The following is a 13119-nucleotide window of genomic DNA, read 5'->3' as shown; positions in this document are numbered from 1 at the left end:
GAATATTGCCACTAGAGGGCGGTAAAGTACAAGAAGATATTAGAAAGAAGAATGTATTGGCTAAATACTGCTGTATGGTAGACACTAATAGAAAACATGATGGTCGTTGCAATTCCCAGAACCCGAAAACTATAGTTTCAACAATGGCACAAGATACGAACATAAAGGAAGAATGTTTGTCAATAATACAAGAAACAGTGCAGTGTTTGCATACATACATATTTGGTCCCAAAAAAAGAAGCATATTCCAAGAACACACTATATTAAAACATGCTCGCGAACAGAGTAAAACTGCATTGAAGACTCGAGGAAAGATTGACAAAAAAAATGTACATCTTTATTTTTAGGTATTTTTTGACTGTCTAAAAACATGTTCATCTCATTTTTGTCCATAGTTTTGCTTCATCTCACTTTTTACCTTTGCAGTTTGCTGCCACCACCAGGTAGCTGTCTGGGCTCAGGTCTTTGATGCTGGGTGACTTGCTGCTGGTGAGTGGTGATGTTTTCCCCTCTACTCTGGAGATTTGCAGCATTCTGCACGGATCATGTTTTAACAGGTAGCTCTCAAAGGTTTCCCAGCCTCCACCCACACGCACCATCACATGCTTATTGTTGAGCATCTGCAGAGAAAGAGAAGATGAAGACACTAAAGAGACAAAGCCACTTGTGTTTATGTGTGTGTGTCAGAAAGTGCCTCTCAAGAGGATTTAAGTCATTTCCTTAATGGCGCTTTGAACCTGAATGAACAGTTAAGAATGGCTTTGAAGTCCATTTTGTGGAATAATGCCGACAAATAGTTCAATGCACTTTAGTGGACAAAAAGATCTCACAGATTGATTTCTGGCAAAAAGGTTGTATTGAACCTTTGCTAATTATGATTCATTATTCATTAGTAATTTACCTTTCATTATCACAAAGGACAAAATGGTCTCTTAAAGACAGGAAGTCGTTCTTAAAGCTTGTGCAAGCCATTCCTTTAAGGTCGTAAAGCATTTCTTCTTCACTCATTGACCTTTGCCTAATCAACAATAAATGTACATACACTAGTTCTCTGCACCACTGTTGACATTCTGAGAAATTGTAGGAATAATATGAGCAAAAGAGAAATCTCCATCGATAAGACAAAGTTTAAAAGGGTAAAGTCACTCCTGAGATCGTCCCCTCAGTCTGACCCAATATGAGCTTTCTTGCCCTGCAGCAGCATAACATACAACATTTATAAGCCCCTTAACAAAATCAATCTGTGGGCCAGTGGCAGGGCAGCACTTCCAATCAGCTGCTCCAGGCCTTGGGGCGCTGTGACTGTGGAGGTAATAGTCTGGTGTGATGCAGAAAGGTTTCAATCAGGCTTCTCTGGGACAGGATCCATGTTTTAGTGGACCCCCTCCTCTGTGAGTGAGGGGGACAGCAGCCCCTGGGTCCAACCGGGACGCCACTTCTCACAAACACAAGGAGGGTTCAGCCCTAGAGTTGGAGGTACAAGAACCTCATTTAGGGCACTGTACAGTAAGGGGAGTGCTTTAATGTTAAAGGTTTAATATGTGCCATGTCTTACACACACAGGAGTGCCAGTCCCTTTTGAGTGCAGCATGCCAGCAGGAGCATGGATATGAAAAAATCTGTGGAATTATACTTAAACCATCTTTGGATAGTTTAAGATTGATGATCTTGATTTCAAGATTGATGGCTCGAAGAAAAGGCTTGTTTGCACAAAATATACAGCCTTGATTCTAATGAAAGACACTCATCTAAAAAGGTGAGGGCAGTCAGTGCGTACAGTGCAAAGACTGTGTTGGACCAACAAAGAAGCCTCCAATTCGTCCTTGGTTGCTCGGCAACAAACAGAATAATTCATTCAACGAAAGTGGATTTGTACGATGTGAAGAAAAATCATTATTTTATCACTAGTGTGCGCCATGTGCTGTAATTAAATACATTTTGACACTATTTTGTGCAGTGCAGTACAATGTGCTGACAGCTGAGGACATGGTCTGAACATCCTGAACACACCGTCTCAGTGAATCACATTTAGAGGTGTGAATACTGGTGCTGCGTTGCCAAGTAACCACACTCCCAAGGGGATGCGTGCTGCTTCTGTATCTGCATTATTCTTCCTTTACTTTCTTCAATGCAGTTTACCAATAGCTCAGGCACAGACAATGAAGGACCACAAACAAACAAGAAATAACGTGATCCTTAAAACACTGCATAGATTGAAAATTCAGAATCTGAAGCCAAATCAACTTTATCTGAAATAATTATTACCCGAGTACTATTACCAGTCACAGAGACCACACAGTAAAGGTACGCCCTCCAAAAACAACAAACGAGTCCATATATTGCTTTGGAATACAGGGCCACCTCTTTGAACAAAGAAAGATCAGAAAATGGGACAAAAGAAACCTGTGTTATGTATAAATATTTTACTTTGCTTTCAAGCTCAGCGTAAAAGGTTTATAATCAGCTGTTTCATAAGTATACTTACACGAATGAAGAGCATTTTTTCTCCAACACGATATCGACCCTGTGACTGTCTTTCCACACAGAACTTGTTTGGACATTTGCAAGGAGGGTCATCAGCAATGTGCCGAACCTAAAACATAAACACTAATTAAAAACATACATAACATGCAGTAAAGCCCGACAATTAATGTGTGCTTACAGCATCATCCAACAGTTTCCCTGTACTTCTCTTGCTGGAGGTGACTTTGGCCGGGATGGGTGAAGCGGTTGGGGAGGGGGAAGGTGACAGTGATGGTGATGGAAGCAGGGGCTGAGTGGGGGACACGGGCGATGGAGGGGGTAGAGGCGCTTTTTCTTCAAGTTCAATTTCTTTCTCTAACTTTATGAGTCCAGGTGGTTCCACGTTGTACCTATATCACAATATGTAGTGGGTGTTAAGTTGGTCATTTATTTTTTATTTTTTCACCTTCATCTAATTGTATGTAATTGTATTTAAAACAGGACAAATCACTCCATACCTACTTGCTATCCTTCCCAACTCTAAAAGACAGAGGCACACTTCTCTGGGCTGCTTATGAAGAACTGTAAAGACAAATGAAATTATTAGCATCAAATAATACTAACACATTGAAAATGACACTGCAACATGAAAAACTGGCATGAGTGATTGTGAGATGGAGGGTAGCCCAAAGACATAAAGTTCGTTCAGCATGCAATTCGTGTTTCGGCTATTCCATCCATCTATCCATCCATCCATCTATGGCTGTCCCATTATAAAGTAAATTGTGGCAGTGCTCATGTTGCATAAGATGAAAGAAGATGCACATGTGATGAAAATGTGACACACCACACCATGCATTACAGGACTCTACTGATTGATTTCCAACCTTGAGGTGTACTTCTGAACTAAATCCTTCAAAAAGAGAAAAACAGACACAATATGGAAAGTAGTCAAGCATAATGTGGCCTTGATGGGTTTATCTTTTGTTCCAGTAAGATTACAATTACAGCCCTGAAGGATTTGCATTGCTGAGATTGTTTAAGTCAGACACCTCCCTGTAAAGTGACGGAAATGCTCAACATGACACTATCACATAAATCAGAGATGTGGTCCGTCGTAATCTGAACATGTGTCATACATTTTCTTTATATTTCTATACATTTGTATTTATAAACATGGAACAGGGACCTTGCAGCAGTGATAAAAAGAGGCTGAGAATGAACTGTCCCATCTCGGCTACATTTGCATATTGCTGGCCTACTTTCACACACACCCTTCTGAGGTTGCTGCTTTGTTTTGTTGCAGGCATTTTGTGAAAGCATCCAGAAATTACCACAAATTCTCTATCCGATTTTCACATTGGCACTAGTTAAGTTGTAGTAAATGAGTAGCAAGTATATATACATCATTGCTAAATGTTGATTTATATCTTAGTGTGTGTCACTGTATGAATTTTGTACTCTGCCTTTAACCCATCTGCACCCGCACTGGGATAAAACCAATGCAGACACTGGGAGTCTGTGCTAACTCCACAGTGAAAGGCCCGCCTGGCCCTGGAATCAAACCCAGAACCTTCTTGTTGCAAGACAAGAGCTAACCAATCAGCCACCATGCCGCCGAGAAGCCAGAAAATGGGCAGGCATGATGAATTTATGGGTGGGTAAAAGCAGACTTAAGGGGCGTTCCCAGTCTGCAGTGGTTAGTCATATATTAAAAGTAGTGCCTATAAGTATTGCAAGCAAGCACGGAGTACAGTAGTGTGTCAGAATGCAGTTTGCCTCATTACTACTATTAGGCAGGTCGCTCCACATCAATTAGAGATCACTGCACAGGCCACGTTGTTCCTTTTATAACTTGTATGTATTACAAGCACTCACCTAAACCCTCTGACTCAAATAAACACGTCTCCCCGACTCCAACCTCTCTGCACCAGGACAGGAAGTTGGCTGTGTTGTCCCGTGCAAAGAATGACCCCGACGGTGCGCTTCTCCTACACGGGATCCTCCGATAGGGAATAGTCTGCAAGGGAAGAGTTGAATAGTACTTTACTGTCAACAATTTATGAACTTTTAACTTGTGATGAATAGGGAGTGAATGGTACGTTTGTGCAAGAGTGTGACTTCCCCCATTGCCCAGGGGCTTTCGTCAAAACACAGGGCAATTCAAACTCTATCATGCACTGATGTCTTTTCCATCTGTTGAGGCTCTGATTTCAACCAGGATCTTTTCCATGCAGATCAATAAAGGAGATGGCGGGTTGCTATACAGGGCCGATTTTACCAGGCTTTCTGCATTCGGGATCAAATGACACGCTTATGGCACTCAGCCCCCACATGGTCCTTACTGAGAGATTTATGCGCCTGGCTGTAGCTTTTATGCAGGATCTGTGTGCGTCTGTGCTATGGGAAAGGTGCAATGAACTCATGCTGAAAATATGCAATAAGCCTTTTGGGGTATTTTTCTTTTCTTTCCAGGCTCTACAAGTCGCTCTTTCTGGAAAGCCTTTGTTTAAATTCCTGCTGAAGTAATGCTGGCCAGATCTGATACTAAAACTGTTCAAATTATTATGTTTTTATACTTAAAAACTCCACTCAGGCTTCTGCAGAGGCTGCATCTTTCTATTTAAAATTCATGTACAAAACCTGCTCTATAATTGAGAGCAATAGAATGGGTCTGTGGTTTTTGGATAGGCTCTGAATGCTTAAAGTGAGAACCAGATGTTTACATACACTTTATAAAAATATACTTTTTTTTTCTCACTGTCTGACCAGAATTAACTTTTACTTTTTAGGTCAATTGGAATTTTAAAAAATATTTCTATTTGCTAAATGCCAGAAGATTGAGACTGTGAAATACGGGGGTGGCAGCATCATGCTGTGGGGTTGTTTTGCGGTGGGAGGGACTGGTGCACTTCAGAAAATTCATGCAGACATGAAGAAAGAACCCTGTGTGGAAATATTGGAGCAACATCTCAAAACATCAGCCAGGAAGGCGCAGATGGGTCTTCCAAATGGACAATGACCCAAAGTATATGGCCAATTCTGGTTACAAAGTGGCTTAAGGATAACAAAGTCAACATTTTGAAGTGACCATCACCAAATCCTGAACTCAATCCAGCTGAAAATGTATGGGCAGAGCTGAAAAGGCATAGGCACACAAGGTGGCCTCCAAATTTCACTCAGTTCTGTATGAAGGAATGGACCAAAATTTCTGCCAACTAGAGAAGCTTGTGGAAGGATATCCAAAACGTTTTACCCAAGTTATACATATTAATTCAAATTCTAATTCTAATTGACCTATAAAAAAAGGGTAAAGGTTAATTCTGGTTTCATGTCAGACAGTGGTGAGAAAAAAAAATGCAAATATGTCTTTTTATATAGTGTATGCAAACATCTGGTTCCCGCTGTATGTCTCTACTTTTGATTTTGTTGTTTTCTTGTTTTACATTTTTCAAAACTATTTTCAATGTTGTTCTTGAAGGCAAATCAGGATATATTTAACTAATAGAGAATAAAACTATGAGTGTAATATCAGACTTTCTGAGGCCACTGTGTATTCCCACGGGAAGATTCTCAATGTCAAGATAATGCGCAAACTGTATTCATACTCCCTCCATTGTCGCAGGTCTCTGAAGTCTGACCCTATTTGCTTTACAACATCAATAGATTTTAAACAATTAATGGAGGCTTCACAAGGCTGGCATATGAGAAGGCCTAATTGTTTATCTCTATTCTAGTTCATACTGATTGATGTGAACACAAGAAGGGATTCAATACAATTTATGGATCTGTCTCGTGAAGCACACTAGACTAGACCAGGCCTATAAGACATAAGAGTGCAGAAACAACAGCTAATAGAATATGTTCAATGAAAGGTGTATTTGATCGAACAGAACTTTTTTGTTTGTTTGTTTTTTAAACCTAAAGAACATTTACCAAACTGACAATATGTTGAATAATATATTGCCTCATTCTTCTATAGGTTTCATATAGCTATACACTTTTCACATACCCGCAAAGTGCTTGAGGCAGGAGGCAATTGGGAGAGAATGAAATTAATGAGCAATTACTGACAAAATGGGCCAGTGGCTATGACTACTGTTATTCGAAAATATATATATATGTGATGTTTAAATCTTTAATTCCCATTTCTCACAGCTTTACTGCTTTGTTACTAAGGGCTCTTCAATCAAAGGGCTTTTTCATGCATGTACACAGAATCAGAGGATCATCTGCTGTCTCGCGGTCATTGACCCGAGCGTTTCCTCACATCTGTGCGGCTGCGCTCACACAGAGTGAAGCAGCCCCACTGCAAACATCAACAAGGCCCTCTGAGGAGCCAACTATGTGTCTTCAACTCACTCTACGCAGTATGAACAGGAAAGGGATTTCAACCGCAGATGTTCAACTTAAAAATAAAAAGAGTTTCGTCATCGATGATGATATACAGTAAAACTTGCTGAGACTATGTTGAAACGTCAATTGTCGCTTTTTTAACTCAATCTATCAGGTGGAGCGTATCACATGCTTCTGGAGACTTCAGAAGGATTTTGTTTATAAGTCTTGTGATTGTTTTATTAATGTAATAAGCTCTTGAACATTTCAAATAGATGTTTTTTTTTTCCAAGTGAGTAACGCATCCCCAAAAAGTCAGCTTTGATTTTATTTGTTTGTATGATGGTCCTGTTCAATCATTTAACCCCATTTTACACAGAGCACATTTATTTTACCATCTGTTGACATCTTCAAATGTATGCACAACTTTTGTAAATAGCTGTTTTAATGAGAACCCTGTTGAGAAAATGGTTGCCTTCTAATGAAAAACAAATTTTCCTTTAATCCTCCAGGATTTGAGAGAAAACATTCTTAAACCCACTTTGCCACTTCTTACAGTGTATGATGGGGCCCCTTTGGTTCGTGACTTCTTGCCAAGATTTTTCGTTGCCCTACTCCAAGCCACGTATCCCATCCCCCAACTTAGGCTTTCAGTCAAAATGCAATAGTTAAACACTTTGGAAAATACGACAGAACGACAGAAAACAACACTTCCCAGTCATGCAATATGTTAACAATAACTCTAAGTGCATGTTGTTCCACCTGACAAAAATGTGCACTAGGGAGTCTTCATTAGGCTTTTGAACAATAAATAATCATTTGCTATCAAGCCATTCATCAATCATTTTAATCGGACTTAGTTTTCTGTTTTTACTAAAGTTTGGGTTTGTAATGCTCAGTAGTGTCTGTTACATTGTGCAGCCATATTGATAACGATGAAAGCTATTTGGTCCAAAAAGGCCCCGTGCCAGTATAATGTCCAAAACACCTGGCTTCCTGGTTTGAAACCTCAATCAAATCATTTATATTCAAGGTTGTTTTAGGATCTGGTTCACCATTTTGAAAACCGTGATAGTTGTCACGACTTCTTCTACGACGCTCGGGTTTTCTCACTATACCTTGTTGTTGCCAAGTGGAGACAGGACTCCGTTGCTTTGCCTGAACTTCTCCTGCAGTGTCTCAGCCAGCTGGCACAACAGGAAGCCATTGTCCAAGCGATCCATGAAGCTTTCGGCGGTGATTTCCAGACCTGGCCAGGGGAGGCATAAAAAAAAGGCAACGGCACTCAATTCATCAAAAAAGAATAACCAACCACCAAGCATTTATTATCCCATTTGTGGTTCGGGCTGAGCCTGAATGTAATGGTATAGACCTGGCCCCTGCAGTAGCCAACTCTTCAACACATCAATTACTTTGCTTTTCTCTTTGTACATAGGAATAGCATGATAGCACCTCATTATCCAGTAGATTTATCCTGGTATATTGGGGATGATCAACTTTAGCTGTCCAGTTGACTGACTTCCAGGCGACCATTCTTTTCAGGTTAGATCATAGTGAAAATGGAGGTGGCAGTGGGGGGTGGTGTCTGCAGAAAGCAACCCAAGAGATGTTTTTTTTTTTTTTTATCCCCCTTCTGTTTCTTATAGGAGGAGGGGCTTTTAATGAGTTCCAAATGTTGTAATTGTGGCCAGAAAATCGGGATCTTGAGAAAGACTCCACCAGCTCCAGTTTTATGCTTATGCTTCACTACGCATAGTCTAGGTATTGGAAAAAAATCAACTCCAAAGGGATCCATAGAGAAATGCTTTATCGCTATATAGTGTGTCTTGGCTTTTCAAATATATGACTCACCCGTGCAGCCGGCATCCTCCTACACAACCAACAGACACATTTATAACACATAAACGTCCTCCCAGATTTCAACCACACTAAAAAGACATACACTTTTCGTTTGACAACATACATGAGCAATTTATGCAGTTATTATTGTTGCCAAGTGTGTATATTCAATTGTGTGCTTCCTGTAGTAAGATCTGCATGCGTACATATTGAGATTTATGTGTGTAATACTAATATTCATGTGAGTTTATGTAAAGAAGAATGGAGAATATGCGTAAAACAATCTAAAACATACAAATCTCAACTTGTGTGCACAGATTATCGATTGACAAAACATGCACATCGGGCTGTCACGACAATTACTTTATATATCGACTTATCGTTCAATAAACGAGTTTCGGGCTCGATATTTATCGTGTGTACATTTATTAGAATTTCCCCCAATATTTTCTAATATTCTAATGGATTTCTAACTGAAGCTGAGTTACATTATATTTCATGTTTATGGCAGCTTGTGTGGTATTTTAGGATATGATGATGCACTTTTAGAACAAAGGTTTACTGTCATTTTTATGCCTGAGAGTTGAGTATCCAGTATCGTTAGAGTCTATATTATCGTTTATCGTGTTACTTTCCTACCTCAATATATCGAACTTCAAATTTGTTATCGTGACAAATATTTTTCACATGCAAAAGTCGTTTCCCCCCAACAATAATAGCTCCATATATTTAAATAAAGTATTTACTTCTATGCTCACACCAGGCTTGTACATGAGTTGATTCCAGTGCAAACACAAGAGACGCCAGAAACAACAAGCATGATACAGGAGTTGTTTTAAGATGTTAAAACTGGTGTCTGTTTCAGGAACCAAATTAGTTGGTGTGAGAAATGCAAGCGCCGTGCAGGATATGCTGGAAACACGGTGCCAGACATGAGGGTTAGACTTTGTTAATCAAATAAAGAGTAGCTACGGGAAAAGTGGTCGGTCTCGTGCGTGGCTGAGGTTGCCAGCTTGTTACAATGGCTCATTATAATTGTTAGAAATGACTTAATAATGCATTGCTTGTTGCCTAATTCTGCAATAATTACTTTGTCATGACATGTGCGCTTCACAATTGGGAATTACACTCACTTTCCATAATTCCTCAACAATTCACACAACATTACTGATCAGATTTAAATAACATGGAGGCAGAAACCATTGTGAGAGGAGCACGTCTCGTCATTTGCATCTAACAGCATTTTGTTGATTCCGTTTGCACCTTTTGGTCCACTTCCAGTTACAGTCATTCAGCAGCTGTTAATGATGGCCATTATTTCATTAGAGCAAAATCTGTGCGTCCACAAATTCAAGTGACTTAACAGCGGTAATGAGGTTCACATTGATCGTAAGCCCCAGAAAAGCACAATCAGCAACACTGTGGCCAAGCTACTATTTTTGGCCAGCGCTGTGAATAACATTCCTGCCATGTAAAACATTAATGGAATAAAGTAAGTATATATATGTATGTTTATAGGTTTTTCTTACTCAGCATGTTGGAGAGCCACAGTGCCAAGTCCTCCTTCATGGGCAACAGGCTGGCTTCATGGCGACTGGCGAGCCACTGCTGGTACTGCTGCATGTCAGTCAGGCCCGGGCCGATGGTCTGTTTGGGACTCAGGGAGCTGCACATGGTTCCCTGCAGATGAGCTAAGGTGGACAACGATAACGAGTTTACTTTGTACTTTACCTGAGTGTTTACAGCATTGTAAAGCAGAAATAATGAGCAGAGTGTGACTCATAAAGCACATGAGCACATTCACTAATTGAAAGGAAATCAATCCACAATTCACTCAACAATACTGATCAAGAGACTGGACCTGACATCAATATCAGCAAGTGTGTCAGTCGGAAAATGGAACTAGTTAAATAATAGGTGAGATGCATGTACTGTTACTGCGCTTCATTAATGCCCAAGGAGACTGATAACGGCACATATGCTCTGTCACATCATTGCAGGTTCAAGGACCTGTCGATTTGCTGAATTTGCTACCCCCCATCTCCTATTTTGATTATCAAATAACAGGCAAATGAGGAAACCAGCTCATTGCAAACAATTCATGTCTGTCAGTCATTTTCAATATATTTACTTGGGGAAAACGTTTCATTTAGATTTTTTGTGATAGGTATTGTAACTAGATTTAACTTTCAAAATCAAGATTCACTTCTGCACATAGGGGCATCAAATTTGAGAGGTGACTAAAATACTCGATTGACTCAAGAATCCCATGAATTTCAGGGCATGTTTGTAGAAGTCTAAACTACAGTGTGAGCAGCTTTTGTACAACTTTGCAACCTATTTTTTTTGCAGAGGAAACTGTACTGCAACTAAACAATTGCAGCCAGCAATTTCGATTCAAATGCAATTCATTATTCAGCCCTATTGAATCATGGCGGCTAAATACAGATGGAGAATGTCGCTATGCAAGGAATCCGCCCCTGGGAGCAGTTCAACATTTCATGGCCACCTCTGGAGCTGGAGCTACATCAGTGATACAATTGTGGCCATTGAAACCCTGATGTCAGACCGAGGTTGTCTTATGTTCCACAAGACAAGAGCTGCTGGTCGCCAAACACAAGGAGATCCACAGCTCAGCACTAACATTCAGCTGTTAGATTCCCCTGTCCAGGTAGACTGGCAGAGCAAGCAACACCGACCAAGTCAAACATCACCATTTGCTGTTGTAATCGGTTCTTGCTGACATGCTCTTACAAGTCAAATGATTTTGGAGTCGTTTACTGCCACATATATCAAAGAGATACATTGTCTGTGAGTCACGCATTCTGTGAAGTGTTTAGCCCAAGGACACAACAACAATGGCGGTGTTGGAGATCGATTTGCTTGTGGAACGGTTGCCATTCCATTTGAAGGAATTTACAAAACATCTTGGATAGGAGGTGATACATGTTCAACTCAAAAGCAAATCCACAATTTAGATGTTTGGAACCTTTTGTTTGATCATTTTTCTACGTAACCTCAAAAACTGTCCCTTTTGTGAATCCCTCGCCTTCCTCCCGGGATGGACTCCAACAGACACACATGTTGTTGTTGGACATACCTGCCTGCTCTCACCACACTGCAGCTTGACCTCTTCACCTCCAAACCAAAAACACATCTATCAACTATGTAGACTCTGAATTGAACTTGCACAGAGCTCGAGCATGGGGTATTTAAGTAAGCACTGGCCTTCTGTGAGACGGCTCATGACTCGAGTCAAATCCGTGGAAACACGCTGCCGTGAGCAAAGGATGGCTCCAGAAAAAGCGCACGGTGGGATGTTTCTGCTAAACAGTATCACGTCAATTATAAGTAACAAGAGCTGCTCTGTCCTCTTGACTACCATGCCTTTCGTCTCTGCACAGTACAGTCTGCACAAATGTTGTATACGTTATCTCTGGACTGGAAAAGCTGGAATGAATAAACTGTTTCTTTTTTGAGGGACAATTATGTAAAAACAGACTGTCAATAAAAAATGTTTAAGCAATATGTTCAATGTTGCAACCCAATATCACATAGAGTGTTTATTACAGAGACGTGCCAGCCAAACCCATGTCTTGTAAGTTGTAAAATCTTAAAAGACTGTCTGGGTTTTAATGATAGGCTATCAAAAAACCACATGTCAACACATTATTTGCTTTACAATGTTTTGGACAAAATTGCGTCCACTGTAAATGCAGACACCAATAAAATATTAAACTGTCTCCTCTTTTAAGGGTGTTAGTCCCACATAAATAAAGCCACAGCTGACATTTTACATGTTTTGAGGATAAAAACAGGAGCAGTGTCTCTCATATAGGCCTAACTTAATTAAAACTTATATTGCTCTAATGCTCTTAAACAATAGTACATTTTCTACTGATAAACCGATGTTGTACACATTTTTAAAGGTTTTGACAATTAGTTGTATAAGTGTACGGGCCTTCTTGTAATGTATTATTTGAATTAAAAACAACTCAATATTTTGTCTGCTTACCCTATGGGGCTTCAGCTTCCTCTCAGTCGTCCACTCAGGCGCTGTACCTCTGCTTTCATGCTTCTGCCCGTCAGCGGTGCGCAGCGCATTGAAGGAGAGCGGACCGAGGACTGGATCTGCTGTCGCTCAGACTCTCTGCATAGTCTGTGGTTGAAGAAAGATCTGACTGCCCCACACACGCACACACATGAAGTCAGAGCACGCTGCAGATGGGAGGGAAGTCCCGTCCCGCAATCTGCCCAGTATTGTCCCAATAGTTCAATGCTCTCTCTCTGAGCAAATCAAATAAGCAAATACTTTCACAGCACTTTAATGAAAAGTCACAAGCTATTGACAAATTAACTATTCGAAATGTTAGCTTTTTAATAACTGCGTCATTGTTTAATATTGTGTTTGTTTAATATACACGGAAATACATTGCACTTTACATAGGCTAAATAGTTTGGAGCGTTTTATCTGCAAAAAGT

The 13119-nt window shown here is 40.2% G+C and overlaps 1 protein-coding gene across 1 annotated transcript; it reads right to left on the bottom strand.

Annotated features, from left to right (window-relative positions):
• Positions 1-378: 378 nt before the first annotated feature.
• On the bottom strand, positions 379-12892 carry gas2a (growth arrest-specific 2a). The gene is made up of 8 exons (XM_079568054.1): positions 12653-12892; positions 10167-10328; positions 7917-8047; positions 4342-4483; positions 2982-3045; positions 2663-2873; positions 2486-2593; positions 379-620 (listed from the first exon to the last, which is right to left on the bottom strand). Exons 2-8 carry the CDS (start codon positions 10309-10311, stop codon positions 408-410), a joined length of 1014 nt encoding a protein of 337 aa, XP_079424180.1. The 5' UTR covers positions 10312-10328; positions 12653-12892; the 3' UTR covers positions 379-407.
• Positions 12893-13119: the final 227 nt, after the last annotated feature.

This window comes from Gobius niger, assembly GCF_951799975.1.
Source record: "Gobius niger genome assembly, chromosome: 12".
NCBI classification, from domain to species: Eukaryota; Metazoa; Chordata; class Actinopteri; order Gobiiformes; family Gobiidae; genus Gobius; species Gobius niger.
This window is presented reverse-complemented; position numbering and strand designations above follow the sequence as displayed.